Source organism: Equus quagga, chromosome 2, assembly GCF_021613505.1.
Source record: "Equus quagga isolate Etosha38 chromosome 2, UCLA_HA_Equagga_1.0, whole genome shotgun sequence".
In the NCBI taxonomy this organism is placed as follows: domain Eukaryota; kingdom Metazoa; phylum Chordata; class Mammalia; order Perissodactyla; family Equidae; genus Equus; species Equus quagga.
Genome location: NC_060268.1, coordinates 72,295,298 through 72,314,594, shown reverse-complemented (window position 1 = coordinate 72,314,594; position 19,297 = coordinate 72,295,298). Strand labels below are relative to the sequence as shown.

At 39.1% G+C, this 19,297-nt stretch overlaps 1 protein-coding gene across 6 annotated transcripts in view; it reads right to left on the bottom strand.

Moving 5' to 3' along the window:
• OCA2 (OCA2 melanosomal transmembrane protein) overlaps nucleotides 1-19,297 on the bottom strand; it is a 358,682-nt gene that overhangs the window by 318,605 nt on the left and 20,780 nt on the right. For 4 of the 6 annotated variants that reach the window (XR_006887681.1, XR_006887683.1, XM_046655122.1 and 1 more), the window contains exon 3: nucleotides 9,120-9,206. The exons of the other annotated variants lie outside the window; for them this stretch is intronic. Coding sequence is in view for 2 of the 4 variants with exons in the window: in XM_046655122.1 (XP_046511078.1) it covers nucleotides 9,120-9,206 (87 nt within the window). In the remaining 2 variants the exon portion in view is untranslated. The remainder of the gene's footprint in view (nucleotides 1-9,119; nucleotides 9,207-19,297) is intronic. 6 annotated transcript variants of the gene reach the window in all.

Genomic DNA, 19,297 nt, shown 5'->3' with positions numbered 1-19,297 from the left:
GGGGAGGGGGTTAACATATGATTCCTGCTGCTTTGGAGCAGCTGTTGGAAAACAGGGCCCCTCCTAGTTAAGATGTTTTAGGGAATCCAAAGGCAAAATATGTTCCATCTGGTCCTTGGACCAGGATCTTGTGCCTTTCTGGAAAAATGGGTGAACTTTTGGATAATTTAGAATTGTAATGGCCATTCTGGGGAGGCTCTGTTTTAAATAAGTCCTCCTTAACAGGCACCCTTAAAAGAGAGGATTCAAAACCTCTCAGGAGACAATGGGACGCATTATTTGATTGGCATGCATAAGTTTCTAAAAGAAAAAGTGATTCCATAAACGGCTCTAAAAGTTTCCTTACAATGTGCAAAAAAAAAATCTTTAGTAAAAGACTTTGGCCATCTGAACAAGTAAACTTAGTCCATCTGCCAGAAATGCAACTTGGATCCAACTATTCCTTTGAGTTTTGTACCTGAGACATGGCTAAAGATATTTTTAAATGAAAGCTAAGGGATCTCTGTGTGTGCCCATCTCTATGTTATGTATGCCTACGTATGTATGTTATAAAGATGTGATACTTTTCAACCTCCAGATGGTATTGCCAAAGCTAATTTGTAAATGAGCTCTTTTTAAATTGAGCTCTATTTAATTGGCAAAATTAAGCACTTATACATTAAGTACTCTTAAGCCTCAAAAACATAGAAACTAACCCAAGTGCTTTTGACATTAGTAAATAAAAGCTATTTTAAGGTTGCTGGTCTAAATGAAACAGGCATGTCTTTAGAGGCATCAACACTGAATGTAATGGAGACATGCAACTTTCATTCTACCTGCATTTATTAAACTCATGTTATTTCTGTTACAAAATTTGTCAGCCAAAAAAAAAATAAGATGATGACTAACTGCTTTAATGTCACACAAAGTTTTTGTGAATAATCTAAACATAAATGCTGGGAACAAATAATTTAGATATATGAAAATGGGATAAGAGCTTTGGGTGCAATAATTATATTTTATGGTATGTGTGCTTGAAAAAGTACCTCCAAAATCTTTTGGTAACTTGAAACTTTAGAGTTTTGCTAAGTTAAACTAAATGATGGGTGGTCATTAAATATCTAAATGAAATAAAATATGAAAATAAGATAAAATATGAAAACATTAATTACTGAATATAAGCTTATCTACTTTTGGCCTCCTATTGCAAAGAAACTAAAGATAAATTTGGGTCTGTTAGTAACCATGTCTTGTGTCACATTGAAAGATTATAAATTTGCCAATCCACAATCACTTACTTCTTAGTTTTCACTGGGAATTAAGGATTTTAAGGACTAACAATTCCAATATAGGCAACTAAAGCTACGAGAAACAAAAAGAGAAACATCTCTGTATGCAAGGAAAGTTAGATGTGTGTTTCTATAAAAACGTATGAGGAACAGAAATGCATTTTGTTGAGGGAAAAGAAAGCAATTTTGTCCTAAAGAGAGGCTGATTATTTCAGAATGGGAAAGAGAAAAACATAAGACAAAAATCTGAATGTAAAAGAAAAGTTGTAGAAGGTTTCTGGAAAGAAATCTTGGGAGAAGAATTTTACATGCAGTAAGGCCTGGCTAAAATTGGAATGAATGGGTTTTAATATCAAAAGTAAGCTGATGCAAAAATTAAAATTTAGCTTTCTTTTCTCAGAGGACAAGGTTGCTGAGGGGGTGCTATTGGCCTGCTTTTGATAACAGACTGTGAAAGTTTCTTTACCTAGAAAACTGAGATTTTGTGTTTTATCAAAATAATTTCCTATGTTGTTTTTATCAGGTCTTTAATTATTCAGGAAACTGAGCCTTCTTAATATTAAAGGAGTTGAGTTTTGCTTACAACTACATAACTTTTGTATTTCCCTCTAAAATCTTTTATTGTTACTTTGGTCAAATAGACATAAGTTATCACTTGTAATTCTAGTTACTATCTTAAAATGTATGTCACAGGAATAGCCAGATTTCCTTGTCAAATGCATTATAATGAACAGTACACCCTGAACTGTTGCTTTCCTTCAACAGACTTTATTTAGAACAGCCCCTCCCTACTCCCCTTTTTCTCTATAGAAGCAAGCCCCTTCCTTTCTCTCTCTGGCTTTGCCTATGGTCCACCATAGCATGCACATCCTGAATTGCAATTCTTTTGGCTATTCCCAAATGAACTCGTTTTGCAGGGAAAACAACTGATCAATTTACTTTTTAAGTTGACACTTATCTGATTAAAACAAAAAAATTACATTTGATAAATAAATGACAAGAAATAGGATATATGGGAGTATATGAGGAAGCCATTTGGATTCAACCTCATTTGGCCTGGCCTTGTTTTTTAAAAAGGGCCTGACATGGCCTGTTTAGCAGGCATTGTATATCTGCTTTAAATAGTTACTATGTCCTCAAGATAAGAACAATGTCCTTAAAGATAATTATGTAACTTCCCCCATATGGGATTTCCTTAGGGATAAGCATCTCTCCCTTAAACTAAGGATTGATTGCTGACCTGCTGCATTCACCTTGTGACTATCCACCTTGCAACCACCAACCTGCTGTGTTCATTGAATTGCTGTGCCAGCAAAGCAATCTCGTGACTATTGTAAAAGGGACATTCCAATCATATGTGATGCATGCTCTTTGACAGTATATAACCATTCTGTACACCCTCTTTTTTGGAATGTCCCCTTCCTTTGTGAAAAGACTCTTCTAGGCTATATGGTCCTCAAGGTTGGCTCATAAACTCCCCCCAATTTTGATTTATAGGTTTTTTTATGGATTATTTGCATTGACACATTTGCAACCAATTTAGACCTTCTCCCCATGCCAGGCTCAGGCACCTCTTGGGCTGGGAAAGTACGGGGGGGGGGGGGGGCGATCTCCAATGTCTCATCTGCATTTCTAACTCAGGCTCCACCCTCCTGTGCAAGGCAGAAAGTAGAGGGAGAGGGGTGAGGGAGGAAGATGGTCATCTCCTGAGACTGGGCTCTCCCACTAGGTGGATTCCCCTCAACCTTATGCAAGGCTGTGTGCCCCCGGTGGTCCTGGTGAGCAGGTGCATCTACAGACTCCCAAGTCCAGCTTCCTCCTGGGCTCCGCTCAATCAACAAAACTTCCACTTCTCTCCCGCAGCTCCCTCCATCCTGGTTCCTGGCACAACAATTCAGATTTTACTCTGCTCAGCCTCTCATCTTCAGACCTTTCCAGCATAAGTCAGAATTCCCTAGAAGATCACTCTGGCTAGGGAAGGAACTCAGCCACATGCTACATTCCCTGGTGAGCGTGGATCCTCAGTCTCACCCCTGACCCATAACCCCCAGTGGCACTGGCCCCTAGAAGGGTGGTGTCAGTGAGTTCAGGTACTGGCACGGTCTCTCCATCCCTTAGCACGCCCTTCCCTAGGTGGCTGAGCACCTCTCTTTGCAGCTTCTGCCAAACCCCAAGGACAAATGGCATTTCAAAGCCTTTTACAATAATTGAATGAATTACTGTTGGCAACAAGCTTATACATCTAGGAGGAGCTTCAGGCTTGCTCTACAAACCCACCCCTGGCAGCACCCCCAGGCCTCAGTGGATGCTCACCCAGGAAAGTGAGAGTCTGACAGCTCCTCTCCCCTGGGCGGTCAGTGCAGTGTGCCCTTAGGAAGGCACACAGGACCTAGGTGGGGCCCAGGCTGAAGGAACCCACCCAGCATGCAGGCCCATCCTCTGCAGCCCCATCCCCCAGCAGCAGAAACTGAGAAGCAGGCCTCTCCACCAGCCCTAACTGCTCTGAGTGGTCCAGCTGGGTACTGGGGGAAGATGGCCTGGGGCGTGGAGAACAATCACACCAGTTCCTCCACAGAGTGCAGGCTCTGGCAGGTAACACAGGAACTAGTAAGACTCCCAAGGGTGTCTCCAGATGTTTGCAGGAGGGCCTCAATGAGGAGGAGCCAAGTGGCTAGGTGGGTGGCAGATGTGAGGGACAGCTGGGAAATGTGGTCACCCCATAACAAGAGTAAAAGTACTGGACTCACCACCTTACAGCAACACCAAATTGAACCAGCCCAGGATGAGAAAGGCATAGTTTATTGAAGGCCTGAGTGGTATGGACACAAAGTATTGGTGCCATCCTCAGGGACACAGGCAGAGCCAGCAACATGGAAGGGAAGGCAGCTTAGAGATGGATCAGGACCTAGGGGCAGGTGATACGGGCAAAGGTGAGGGAGGTGGAGGGTCCTAGCACTAGACACTTGGCTGGCTTGGTGGGAGGGAGGACAGCAACCCCACTTGCTATGACTGCTGCACAACAGAGAAGGCTAGAACTTCCTCACACACTGGAGGACACTCCAGAGTCAAACATTCTCAGGGAGACCAGAAACAAGGATACTGACCTCCATGCCCCCAAAAATGGCAATGAACAGCACCCCTCTTGCAGGCCAGTGGGACAAAAAGATGTAATAAATGTAACACATTAGAGCCCAGCCTAGCCCAGGTGGATGTTCAGCAAAGAGTCCATGCTATGGTGAAAGGCTGTCCTGAGGATGTGGTGACAAGCCCCTGAGGGGCCCAAGGCTTAGGACAGCTCTGATGGTACTGGGTGAAGGGGCACATTCCTAGAGGTCCAAAGAAAGTGCCATGATGGCTGCGCTCCACAGGGAAAGGAGAGTATGCAGGAAATTAGAAGACGACATGTCTGTACAAAACACACCTCCCTGTTTAGGAGCTGACAAAATTGCCCTTTCTAAATCCTGCACCATCCATTTGAGCCCAGGTTCCTCCCCACTCCTGTAGAGTACAGGAGAGATGGGAGGCGAGGGGCCACTTAGCACATGATAGCAGAGAGCAGCTCTCTCAGTGTGCTTGTTGCCATCACAGAAATCCCTGGGTACTTCCTGCCACAATCCTGGCAGGTGGAAGTGATAGTACAGGAAAGACAGAATCCAGTCTAGCTAGCCCCTGGGTGACAGCTCAGCTCCACTGCAGAGGGGAGGGTGTAAGCCAGGGTTAGAGAGAGAAATTGAACTCTTCAGAGTTCAGCCCTTACTAAAGCCAGAGAGGTCACAAGTCCACCAAGCTTCACCCAGTCAGTTATGTACACATAAGTGAGACACAGCAGAGGGCATTAGAGACTGGTGACCCAAATTCTCTCTCTAAAGCAGAAGACAGGGCCATTTGCTGGAAGAGAGGAAGTATGAGAAGAGTGAGGAAGGTGTGGGATAGCTGCCATGGTTCATAATATTGAGAGCACAGAATCAACTCGTGAAAAGGTTGCTGCTGAAAATCTTGTGGGGTGAGAATTTGCAAGGGTAATAACTGCACACACAGCGACCAGTCTCTGCTAGCATGGTTGGCACCCTGAGGGTCAGAATGGGAGAGTCAAAGCTGAGGTGAAGCTCAGGGGGCACGAGGTGGCAAGAGAGAGGCAAAGTGATACAGCCCTGGGAATTGGCTGGAAGAGGAGGAAAACACACCATGGAACCAGGAGGAAAATGGAAGTGTGTGTGGGAGGAGGCTGAGAAGCTTGATGAGCTCAAGGAAGTGGTGGGCATAAGAGGATAACAAAGCCAGAATGGCGGGACCTGTAGCTTTCTGTCCTGTGTTGTCAAATCTCCACAGGGACACAGAGAAGGACTAGGATACCAATGATGCCTACAGGGAAGCGGGTGCTAAAGAGCATGCAGACAATCTGGAGCTGCCATAGTAAAAATTAATGCAGACAAGAAACACCAATAGATGCTAAAGCTAATGGGTGAACAAGTCGGACAAGGAAAGAGATACTGACATTTTTTTACATAATAATTACATAATTTTTTACATAATTACAGAAGAGAAAAGAGAAACTTTATGGTGGGGAAGTCTGGTGGACACTACCCTGATCAAGTGATCAAAGCAAACATTTTCAGTAATGGGCCAATGTGAAATCACGCTCCACCTAAAAGGATGGAAGGAGAAGAGCACCGCAATCACTTCTCCAATGTTGCTGCCAAAAAACGCATAACCTGAACCCAACCCAAGGACATATCAGGTGAACAAAAATTGGGGAAGCGTCTATAAAATAAGTGGACCCTAATCCTCAAAAGGTTCAACATCATGAAAGCTAAGAAGAGATTGAAAAAATGTTTCAGACTGAAAGAGAATAAAGAAACATCACAACAAAAAGAAACGTGCTTTTGAATGGGGTCTTTTGCTATAAAGGAAGGACATTACTGGGAGAGCTGGCAAAGCTTAACTGAAGTTTCTAGATGAATGATATATGGGATTTTGTCATACTATTCTGTAACTTTTCTCTAAGATTAAAATTATTTCAAAATAAAATAATTTTTAAAAGTCTAGAATTACACTTAAAATCAGAAAACGAGTAAGCTAAAACTACTGATAAATCTAAATAACTCATGGGAATTCACTCAGTCTGCTTCAGTGGCTTGAGGTTTGCAGGTTTGGATCCTGGGTGCGGACCTATACACCCCTTATCAAGCCATGCTGTGGCAGGCATCCCACATATAAAATAGAGGAAGATGGGCACAGATGTTAGCTCAAGGCCAATCTTCCTCAGCAAAAAGAGGAGGATTGGCAGTGGATGTTAGCTCGGGGCTAATCTTCCTCAAAAAAAAAATCTATATAACTCATGAGATGAAATGGTATTCCACACAAAAACTATGTAAAAAGGAGACTAACTTAAAGACTTCCCAGTGTCTTTTGCTTCCCAGAAATCAAGTCTTTTGCAGATTTTCTATCGTACTGACTCTTGGAAGGGAGGGGCAAATGCCATCTTAGATGGAACACTCATGTGTAAGTAATTAATTAACTCTACTTTCTATAAGTGGGTCCCTAGTCCCCTTGATGAATGGGAGAATGGGATGCCAATTAGTAGTTTCTCAGTCTCTTCCTATTTAAAATAGTCTTTTTTTTTATGTATGCATTCATTCAATTTAAGGTTCAAACCTTGATCAGGACAAGTGCTCCCCTCCAAGGAGTGCCACACACAGACACACACATACTTGCACCTCATGAGGGGAAGGTTGTGGGAAACAAGCACACACCCACATGCCCCTCATCACAACTGTGCTGCTTCTACCAAGCCCAGGGAGCACTGTGCAAGATCTCAGCACTGTCTCTGTTATCTCTGCTGCAAAGTGTTCACATTTTACCTTTCTACTCCCTTTCAGGCTCCTCAGGTGTGCTGGCAGGTGGGAGATGTAGGTCTCCAGCATGACTTCCCAGGATTGTAGACCAGGGATCTGTTGCAGACAACCCACATGGACACTTCCTCCAGCAGTGCTAACATACCATCTACATGGAGCATTGCAAGCAATGATGTGCCCAGCCAGGCCAGCACTTCCCTGCCAGCCTTGCAAAGCTATCATCCTGACGCTATGGATTCTTGTAATCCAAATTTGGAATACAAAACTGAGCAATGACTTGTTTATTCTAAGCCAAATCCAATCTTCCTGCACCCTTGCAGGGATAAAAAAATTACTTCCACTTAGTATCTCAAAAGCATTATCTTTATGAGATGAGATTTTTCTTTCAAATAAAAGCAACAGGGGGTAACAGCAGGAATGGCAGAGTAAGGACCTGTGAAAATTCTCTCCTCCATAAAAGAAACAAAAAGACTAACAAAAATTGTCAAAATAACATTTTCAGAACTTTGAAAATTAACCAAAGTCTGCAACAATTCAAGGAGAATTTATTTTAGAAAAATGGCAGAACGGTAATAAGAACAGTGGCATTTTAACTTGCTCTATTCCCATATCCCTTTACTCAGTTCCACAGTAGGCTTGAAATCCATTAACCCTGAAATGATGGTGAGAACAGCAGCCTGACATCCACTGGAGTGAACAGAATGGGATTAGAGCTCCTCTAAATTTCCTTTACCAGAGAAATGTCACTCTTTAAGCTGTCTGGCAGTAACCCTGGAAAACCCCACCCACAGGTATTGTCTGTAGTTGACCCAATTCAGTGTTCCCATAGTGAACAGATCTTTCCCCAAAAGCATTTGTCACAAACAATCAGCAGCAATTGTTTAATATCACAGCTACCTGAAGCAGCAATATCAGTTGGGGCTAACAAGAAGCCAACCAAAAAACTTAAAGGAAAAGCTGGAGAATGAGCTGTCCATCAGGGGTTTTGAAAAGCTCCAAACATTCCTGAGAATTTAGAACCCAGTTGCATGTGCAAGACTGTGTGCATTTCCAGGGCTGTGCACAGGCCCTGGAAAGACCTGAGAAGGCCCTAAGCTCTCATCTCTGGCTGACCTTGAGGTTCTGCACAAGCAAGAAATAAAGAATAAGGGAGAGATACTGGCTAAATGTTAAAGGCTTATCTCAACATGCACACATAGCCCCTTGGCAAAAACAGGGAAAATTACTCGTTCCAGCCATTGAAGAATATCTCTGTCCAGTTACTAAGCTAACTGAACAGAGAATTCCATAACCACACACAATAAAGAATACAAATTTTACAAAATTAGATCAGGAAAGTGACTTAAAAAAGCAACAACTACCACCCTAGGAAGGGGGAAGAATCTGATTTCCAGAGTTTCCACATTATATTATTTAAAATGTCCAATTTCAAAAAAAAACTTATGAGACAGGAAAAGGCATGTATGGCCCAGAAACAAGGGAAAAAATAGTTAATAGGAACCCTCCCTCAAGAAGGCCAGACACTGAACTTCCTGGACAAAGACTTTAAATGAGCTATTTTGAATATGTGCAAAGAACTAAAGGAAACCATATCTAAAGAATTGTATGAAAGTATGAGAATGATGTCTCACAAAACAGAGAATATCAATAAAGAGAAATTATAAAAAAAGAATAGAAATTCTAGAAATGTAAAGTACAATAAATGAAATGAAAAATATATTAGAGCAGTTGAACAGCAGATGTATGCAGAAAGAAAGCCTGTCAATCCAGAATTCTACAGCAAAACAATACTTCAAAATGAAGGAGAGAGCAAAATGGCAAACTAGGAAGCTCCAAGTTTTCATTCTCCCACAGAAACATCAAAAAACAACCAGAAGCTGTTTGAAACTTTGTAGGAGCTGTGGAAACAGTCAAGCTTTATATCAATCAAGCAGAAGCTCAAACAAGAAAAAGCCATCTTCAAAAGGGTAGACAAATTTGGGGGCATTTTACTTGCCTTTGCCCCACTTCCTCCCTGGTGTGAAGGTGGTCTTGGTCTTGAGCAGGTGACAGTCTGCTTTCCATTTCCCTCCAACTCTTCAAACTAGAATGAGAAGAAAAGACTTTATTTGAAAATTATTCTACATGTCTGTTCTAAGTTGTCTGGGGGATACATGAAAGATTGATGCATGACGAAAGGTGCTCATCTCTGTTTCACATAGTTCAGAATGCAGGTGGGAAAGTCAGCAGGCACTGCTCATAAAAGCTACAGGGTGTATTACAAACTCACAGATACTTGGGGCAAGAGATTATAGGTGGAGACACATAACAGATCATCTAAGGCCAGAGAAGAAGCTGGGGTGAGACTCTGGGAAATTAGGACATTCAAAAGTAGCCATGTATACAAAGGAATTTAGAAAGCCACATACATATCCAGGCAAGACAAATGCTCAGAAAACTCCTGAGAACTCAGACTTTCATCTCAAGCTGATCTATAACCCAGAGAAAGCCTAGCTAAGTCATGAAGGAACACCCAAGCACAGAGCCTCTCTTCAAAGACTGCGAGAGGTGGCTGTTCTCTGTTTTGTTTTTGTTTTTGCTGTTTTGTTTCTTTGTTTGCTTCAGCTCCTAGTATTCAAGGAATTTCTGTCAAAACATAGCTGAACACAAGCTAAGGGAACAAACACTTCAGTGATCACACACAACAAATAGTTTTTCCAAAAATAGTCTGGAAAAGTCTCAAGATAAATGAACTACTATCACCTTCAATGATTGAAAAAACAACAAAAAAGCAAACTCTGAAGAAGGAGAGATCTAATGTACAGAATTACTACATTATACTAGTCAAATACCCAATTTTCAACAAAAAGTCACAAGGCATACAAAGAAACAGGGAAACATAGTTCATTCAAATGAACAAAATAAATTTATAGAAAGCATTGCTGAGGAAAACCAGACATGAGTCTTACTAGATAAAGACTTTAAACAATGGTTTTAAATATTCTCAAAAAGGTAGACAAAGCAGGGGCAGATAAATCAAGGAAATCAGGAAAATGACGTGAAAAAATGAGAATGTCAACAAAGAGAAAGAAGTTATAAAAAGGGAACAAACAGAAATTCTAGAGATTAAAAGTACAATAACTGAAATGAAAACTTCAATAGAGGGGTTCAAAAGCAAATATGAGAAAGCAGAAGGAAAAAAATCAATGAACTTAAAGATAGAAAATTGAGATTATTGAGTCTGAAGAGCAAAAAGAAAAAGAATAAAAAAAGCAAACAGAGCCAAAGGGACTTGTGGAGTACTTTCAAATGGACCAATATATGCATTATTGGGATCTAGAAGGAAGAGAGAGAAAGGGTTAGCAAGACTTTTGAAAAAATAATGGCTGAAAACTTCCAAAATTTGAGAAATACATGAATCTACAAGTCCAAGAAGCTCAACAAACTCCAAGTAGGATAAACCCAAAGAAATGCCACCAAGACACATTATAATCAAACCATCAAAAGACAAAGACAAACAGAGAATCTTGAAAGCAGCAAAAGAAAAGTAAATTGTCATGTACAAGGAATCCACATAAGATTATCAGCTGATTTCTCATGGAGGCCAGAAGGCAGTGGACTGATATATTTAAAGCCCTGGGGGGTTTAATATGGGGAACCATCAAATGTGAATTCTACCTCTGTAAAAACTGTCCTTCATAGATGAGGGAGAAATTAAGACATTCCCAGATAAACAAAAACTGAGGGAGTTCACTACCACTAGACATCCCCTACAAGAAGTGCTAAAGGGACTTTTGGGCTGAAATAAAAAGACTCTAGACAGTAACTGAAAGATGTATGAGGAAATAAATATCTCCAGCAAAGGTAAATACATGGGGAAATATACAATCAGTATTATTGTGTTTTTGATTTGTAACTCCACTTTTTATTTCCTATAGAAATAAGAGATAAATACATAAAAATCATTCTAAATCTATATTATTGGGCACAAAATGTATAAAGATGTAATTTGTTACATAAATAGCATAAGCGGGGGGACAGAGCTGTATATGAACAGAGGTTCTATATGCAATTGAAGTTTGTGTGACATTTGGTCTTGCTTCTGGTTGCTGACACACAGTTCCAAAGTCCCTTAAAATTTCCTGAGTGATAGCAGCATCTTTTTTCTAATGAGGCAACTCTTGGAAGACCTCTGGATAGCTTCAGAATGGAAGCTGGTTGCTGGAAAGTACAAATCTTTACTAGAAGCTTCGAACTTTCAGCCCTACCCCCATGTCCCAAGAGAGGAGATGGGCTGGAGACTGAGTTCAATCACCAACGGCCAATGATTTAATCAACCATGCCTACATAATGAAATCTCCATTAAAATAAAACCTAAATGACAGCTTGGGAGAGCTTCCAAGTTGGCTAATGCATTGAGGTGCTGGGAAGATGGCATACCTCGAGAGGGCACAAAAGCTCTGTGCCACCCCCATCCTCATATCTTGCCTTATGCATCCAATTGTCTGTTTCTGAGTTATAGCCTTAATAATAAACCAGTAAACATAGTTAAAGAGTGTTCCTGAGTTCTGTGAGCCATTCTAGCAAATTATCTAACCTGGAAAGGGAGTCAAGGGACCCCCCAATTTTAGCCACTAAGTCAGAAGTACAGGAGGCCCAGGACTCTTGGCTGGCATCTGAAGTAGGGGCAGTCTCATGGGACTTAGCCCTTAACTTGTGAGATCTGACACCAACTCCAGGTAGGTAGTGTCAGAACTGAATTGAAGTGCTGGAAACTCAGTTGGTGTTTGCAGATAATCAGAATTGTTTGGTGTCAGGAGGGGGAAAATCCCTCTCATTTGGTGTTAGAAGTGTTACGAGTAAAAACAGCTCAGTTGATATCATCTCAAATTAGATTGTCATAACATTAGGATGTTAAATGTAATACTGGTGGAATCACAAAGAAAATATCTATAGAATATATTAAAAAAAGGAAATAAGGGAATCAAAATGTGTCACTAGAAAAAAGTCAATTAAACACAGAAAAAGCAGTAATGGAGGAAATGGGGGACAAGAAATTATATAAAACATACAGAAAACAAATAAATTGGCAGACATAAATCCTTCCTTATCAGAAATTACTATAAACATAAATGGATTGAACTCTCAAATAAAAAGGCAGAATAACTAAGAAAACAATATCCAACTATATGCTGTCTATAAGAGACACACTTTAGATCTAAAAACAAATAAGTTATAAGTGAAAAGACAGAGAATGATATTCCATGCAAATAGTAACCAAAAGAGAGCAGGAGTGGCTATATTATTATCAGGCAAAATAATATTTAATTCAAAAACTATTATGAGGAAAAGAGCACATTATATATTCATGAAGTAGTCAATTTATCAAGAAGATATAAAAATTATAAACATATAATGCACCAAACAACAGCATCCCAAAAAATACGAAACAAATTTTGACAGAATTGAAGGGAGAAATAAACAGTTCTACAATAATAAATGGGAGCTTCAATACTCCACTTTCAATAATGGATAGAATATCTAGACACAAGATCAATAAGGATATAGATGGCTTAAACAACATTATAAACCAACTAGTCCTAATAAACATATATAGTGCAATCTACCAAAAAACAGAAGACACAACAAAAACTAAGCAATCCAATTTTTAAAAGGGCAAAGAACTTCAACAGACATTTCTCAAAGAAGATATACAAATGGCCAACAAACACACAAAAAGATGCTCAACATCATTAGTCATTAGGGAAAGGCAAATCAAAACCACAATGAGATACCATTCCCCACCTCCTATGATGACTATTTAAAAAAAGAAGAAAACAATTGTTGGTGAGGATGTAGAGGAAGATACTTGTACAACAATGTTTACTGCGTCATTATTCACAATAGCCAAAAGGTGGAAACAACCCACATGTCAATCAACAGATGAATGGATAAACTTACAATGGAATGTTAATCAACCTGTAAAAAGGAATGACACTCTGATACATGCTAAAACATGGATAAATCTTGAAAACATTATGCTAATTGAAATAAGCCAGACACAAAAGAACAAATATTATATGATTTCACTTAAATGAAATATCTAAAATAGGCAAATTCAGAGACAGAAAAGCTATTCGGGCTACCAGGGGCTGGAAGGAGCAGTAATGGGAAGTTATTGCTTAATGGTTACAGACTTTCTGTTTAAGGTGATGAAAAAGTTCTGGAAATAGAAAGTGGTAATAGTTGGACAACATTGTGAATGTAATCAACAATGAATTGTACACTTAACAGTGGTTAAGAAGGCAGATTTATGTTATACATATTTTACCACAATATGTAAAAATAAGGTAATATTCAAAAACTATTGAATCATATACTTTAAATGAGTGAATTGTATGATATGTAACTTGTATCTCAATAAAGTTATTTTTAAAAAATTTACAAACTTACAAAGCTACAGTAATCAAGAGAGTGTGGTACTGGCAAAAATATAGACATGCAGACCAGTGGAACAGAATTGAGAGCCTAGAAATAAACTCTTACATTTATGGTCAACTGATTTTCAAAACACATGCCCAGACAATTAAATGTGAAAAAAAATTCTTTTCAACAAATGATGCTGGGACAATTATATATCCACATGCAAAAGATTAAATTAGATCCTTACTTCATACAATACACAAAGATGGATCACAACCCTGTCTCCCGCCCTGACCCCAGTCTTTCTCTTAAGTGTCCATGGAAGCTGATGGAGAAGACCCTGCAAGTGTGTGCACCCACCCCTTGCATCTGTGGTACCCAGGGTTCTATACTCTCGTGTTAGCCCACAATCGGGCATTAGCAATTCATTAAAAAATTTAGCTGCTTTTTTCTTACTACCTTTACTATGTCCTCATATTCTTCCTGTACTCTGTGTGAGTTAGAGAGTGATAGTATTCCATTTCTCATTGTCTTTTCTTAGCTTTATAACTAGTTAGTAGGCCTGTGTCCTCAGCAACTTGATGTGTTCCAAAAAAGTTGTGATTTTTGGAGATTACCTGATTTTTTCTCATTTCAGAGTGTGAATGATAGTCTTGAATACAGATGTCAACATTATTATTTATAATGCCCAAGATATTTATTTTTATTAAATCCATAGGTTAAATTAACCTATACATTAATTTATGGAGAGTGTTTATCTTCTTTATACTTACCCTTCTTAGCTAAGTATATGAATCTATGTCTCCACACAACTCTTCTTTGATATTTCTGCTAATTTTATATTATGATTAATAAATATCACATATCTTGTTCAGTACGAGCATTTTCAGATATTTTTATTATGAATGAAATGTATTTTAAAAGAATATTTCCATTGCTCATTATTGCCAATACACACTGTTCTTTTACTGTATAGTTTCAATAGTTTTCAGTAGATTTCAGTAGTTTTCCTGTAGATTTTTTGCAATAGTAATTACAAATAATTATGAATGCATTGCCACTGTCTTAGTCAGTTTGGGACTGCTATAGCAAAGTACCACAAATTGGATGGCTCATAAACAACAGAAATTTATTTCTCACAGTTCTGGAGACCAGAAGTCCGAGATCAGGGTGCCCACATGGTCTGGTTCTGGTGAAGGCCCTCTTCCAGGCTGCAAACTGATGACTTCTCATTTTAATCAAAAAGGTGAAATGGGTGTCGTGTTGTTCATAGCAAGCCTCTTTCAACCACAAGTGATTTATGTTTCTGAGGTGACTTTTGGAAATTCCCTAAAGATGAAGGGCTGGTTGCCAGGGGAAACAACCATGTAATTGGACGGTGGAACTTTCAGTCCCACTCCCTCATCTTCAGGGGATGGAGGTTGAATTAATCACCAATGGCCAACAATTTAATCCATCATGCCTATGTAATGGAGCCTCCATAAAAACCCAAAAGGAGGGGGTGCAGAGAGCTTTCAGGTTGGTGAACTAGAATGCATCCACGTGTCCATGGCCCCAAACTCCAGAGGGATAGAAGCTCCCGCATTAAGGACCTCATTCTATGTATCTCTTCGTCTGGCTTTTCATTCATATCCTTTAACATCCTTTGTACTAAACTAATGATCTAGTAAGTAAACTGATTTCCTAAGTTCTGTGAGCCGCTCTAGCAAATTAATCAAGTATGAGGAGGGGGTTGTGGGAACCTCCAATTTATAGTCAATGAGTCAGAAGCACAGGTGACAAGCTGGATGTGTGAGTGGCCTCTCAAGTGCAGGCAGTCTTGTGGGACTGAGCCCTTAACCTGTGGGATCTGTTGCTATCTCCTCCAGGAAGGTAGTATCAGAATTGAGTTAAATTTGTGGGACATCCAGGCAGTGTCTGTGGAGAACTGGAGATTTCTTGGTGGTGTTCAAAAGAACACATATCATACTTCCCAAAGGCCCCACCTCCTAGTACTATCACATTAGAGTTGGATACATTGGGGAACACAAACATTCTGTCTATTACAGTCACCACTTTAATATTCTTACTTATTACTCTGGTCACAATAGTAGTGAAGAATACCAACCTGCCCAGACTTCCTCCCATTGGTTTCCAAGATCAGACATCACATCGCCTTGCTTTTTTTAGTGTACCATTCAATGGCTGGTAGTCTATTCACAAAGTTTTGCAACCATCGCCACTAACTAATTCTAGAATATTACCATCACCCCCAAAAGAAACCTCATACCCCTTAGCAGTCACTCCCCACGTCTCCCTCACCTCAGTCCTAGTAAGAACTAATCACCTTTCTGTCTACAGATTTACCTACCCTGACATTTTATAAATGGAATAATACAATTTATTTTGTGATAATATATGTGCATATATATTTATAATTGTAATATCTTTTTGATGGATTAACTCTTTTATCATCTTTGCCACTAGAGAAAATCTTCCTTGTCTCTCATAACAATTTTTGTCTCAAAGACTATTTTTGTCTGATATTGGTGTATCTTCTCCACCTCTCTTTTGATTACTGTTTTCATGATATACATTTTTCCATTCTTTTACTTTCAACCTATTTGTGTCTTTGATCCTACAGTGTGTCTCTTGTAGATAACATATCTTTGCATCAATTATTTTATCCTTTCTCCCAATTTTTGCCTTTTCATTGGAGTGTTTAATCCATTTGCATTTAACATAATTACTGATAAGGTAGGATTTCTCTCTCATTTTGGTATTTATTATCTATACATACATTTTTTTCTATAGATTTATTTTTTGTTCCCCAATTCCTCCCTTACTGCCTTCTTTGAATAAAATAGATATTTTCTAGTGTGCCATTTTGATTCCTTTCTCATTTCTTTAACTATATATTATTTTAGTTATTTTCTTAGTGGTTGCTGAGGGAATTACAATTATCATCTTAAAACAATCTAGTGGGGCCCGGCCCTGTGGCCGAGTGGTTAAGTTCAAGCACTCTTCTTCAGCGGCCCAGGGTTTTGCTGGTTCGGATCCTGGGCATGGACATGGCACTGCTCATCAAGCCATGCTGAGGTGGGATCCCACATGCCAAAACTAGAAGGACCCACAACTAAAAAATATACAATGATGTACTGGGGGGGGCTTTACAAAGAAAAAAGGAAAAATAAAATCTTTTAAAAAAAATCTAGTTAGAATTAGTATCAACTTAATTTCAATTATATATAAAAACTTTGCTCCTATATAACTGTCCCCTCTCACCAATTTTGTACTATTATTGGTTACATAATACATTTTTATACGTGGTACACACTTCGACACATATTTATAATTACTGCTTTATGCAATTGTCATTTTCAGCAGATGGGAGAATAAAAATGTTAGAGACAAAAAATACATTTATACAGTGTTTTGTATTTTCCTGTGTAGGTTATTTTACTAGTGCTCTTTTTTCTTCATGTGGATTCAAGCAACTGCCTAGTGTGCTTTCATTTCAGCTTGAAAGAATCCATTTAGCATTTCTTGTAGGCAGATCAAATAGTAATGAACTCCCTCAGCTCTGATTTATCTGGGAATGTCTTAATTTCTCCCCTATTTTTGAAGGACATTTTGCCAGATATAGGATTCTTAAAAGTTTTTTTTTATTTCAACACTTGAAATATGTCATTCTACTGCCATCCTCCATGGTTCTGATGAGAAATTAGCTATAAATCTTACTGAAGATCCCTTGTATGTAACAAGTCACTTCTCTCTTGTTGCTTTCAAAATTCTCTTTGTCTTTCTCTTTTGACAGTTCAATTATAACGTGTCTTGGTTGTGTGTCTTTCAGTTTATCTTACTTGGAATTCATTGAGATTCATGACTTTGTAGATTCATGTTTTTCATCAAATTTGAGATGTTTTCAGCTGTTATTTCTTTAAACATTTCTTCTGGCCCTTTCTTTCTCCCTCTCATGTCTGGAACTCCAATAATGTATATGTTGTTCTGCTTGATGGTTTCCCACAGGTTTCTTAGGCTTTTATTCACATTTCTTCACTTTTTTTTCCCTTTCTCCTCCTCAGACTGGGCAATTTCAATTGTGCTATCTTCAAGTTCACTGATTCTTTCTTCTACCTTCTCAAATCTGCTGTTGAATCACTCTAGTGAGTCTTTCATTTCAGTTATTGTACTTTTCAGCTCCAGAATTTGTTTGATTCTTTTTTATAAGTCCTATACTTTTGTTGATATTGTCATTTTGTTCATATGATGTTTTCCTTATCTCCTTATTTGTCCATGTTTTCTTTTAGCTGAGTATATGTAAGACAGTTGTTTTAAAGCCTTTGTATAGTAGGTCTAAAGTCTGACCTTCCTCAGGGATGGTTTCTGTCAATTTCTATTGTTTAAGTGGGCCATATTTTCCTGCTTCTTTGTATGCCTTGTGATTTTTGTTGTTGTTGTTGAAAACTGGGCATTTTTATTATATAATGTGGTGATTCTGGAAATAAGATTCTCCCTCTCCTCTGCAGTTTGCTGGGGTTTTTTAAAAATATTATTGAAGGCTATAGTAGTCCATTTGTTTAGATACTTTACCAAACTATTTTTTTTGAAAGAATGTATTCCTTCTCATGTGTGATCACTGAAGTCTTTGTTCCTTTAGGTCATGTTCAGCTAATATTTTGACAAAGAATTCTTTGAATGCCAGAAGCTTAAAAAAACAAATAAAAAGAAAGAAAGGCAGCAAGAGGGAGAGGGAGAAGGAGAGAGAGAGGGAGGTGGGGGGAGGGAGAGAAAGAGAGAAAGAAAATACACATACAAAGGAAATACCATTCCCAGTCTTTGCAGATTGGTTTGATGCCGGGCACTCCATCAACACTTAGCCAGTCTTCTACTGGGACTAGGGCTAAGCTTGAGGTAAAAAAGTTTAGGGTCTTCTCCATACTTTCTGGTCATGCATCTAGCCCTGACTATTCTAAATTCCCCCATATACATGGTTACTTTTGAAATCCTAGTTTCCCAAAGACTCTTCCCAGTTTTTGCACTTTGGCCTTAGGCACTCTATTGTACATCTGAAGCAGTAAGCTTCTGCCTCAGGCATCAGTGGTTTGTTATATCCCCCTGCAGTGATTTCAAGCAACACCCATCACTTTTCCAGCCCATGTTCTTAGTCAGGCAAAACAGAGATGAGAGTCTCATGTCAGTCCTTCAGTTAGCCTCCAGTTAGAATAGACACAAACAATAATTTGCAAGAAGGGTCTACTCTGCTCCCTCTGGAACCAGGAACCTGCTTTTAAGACTGGTCTGCCATGGCTTTCAGACTGCCACCATGATGGGAAAGGGATGGGAAAAAGGCAAGAAAATGCCACAAAACTTTCCTACTACTTTCAAGTTGCCTTTTACATGGTTCAGAATTTTCTTCGTTACTGTAAATTTTTGACTGGTTTCCAGAGTTTTGACAATGTTGGTTCTGAGAGTTTCTGCTTGTTCAACATTTCTGTGGGGGAACAAGAGCTAGGAACTGCCTACTCGGCCATTTTAATGACATCATTTTTCTGATGTAAGTTTTGAAGTCTAGAAGGAAACAACTCTTTGAACTTTGTTTTACTTTTTCAAGATTGTTTTGCCTATTCTGGATCTGTTCCCTTTCTATATACATTTTAGGATAAGTTTGTCAATTTCTGCCTGTCAGAAAAAAAACCCTGTTATGATTGCCTTTGTGCCCACCCTCCAACCTCCCTTTTTCTCTACAACCTCTCCAACATTTGTTACTATTTGTTTTAGTTATTTTTGTCA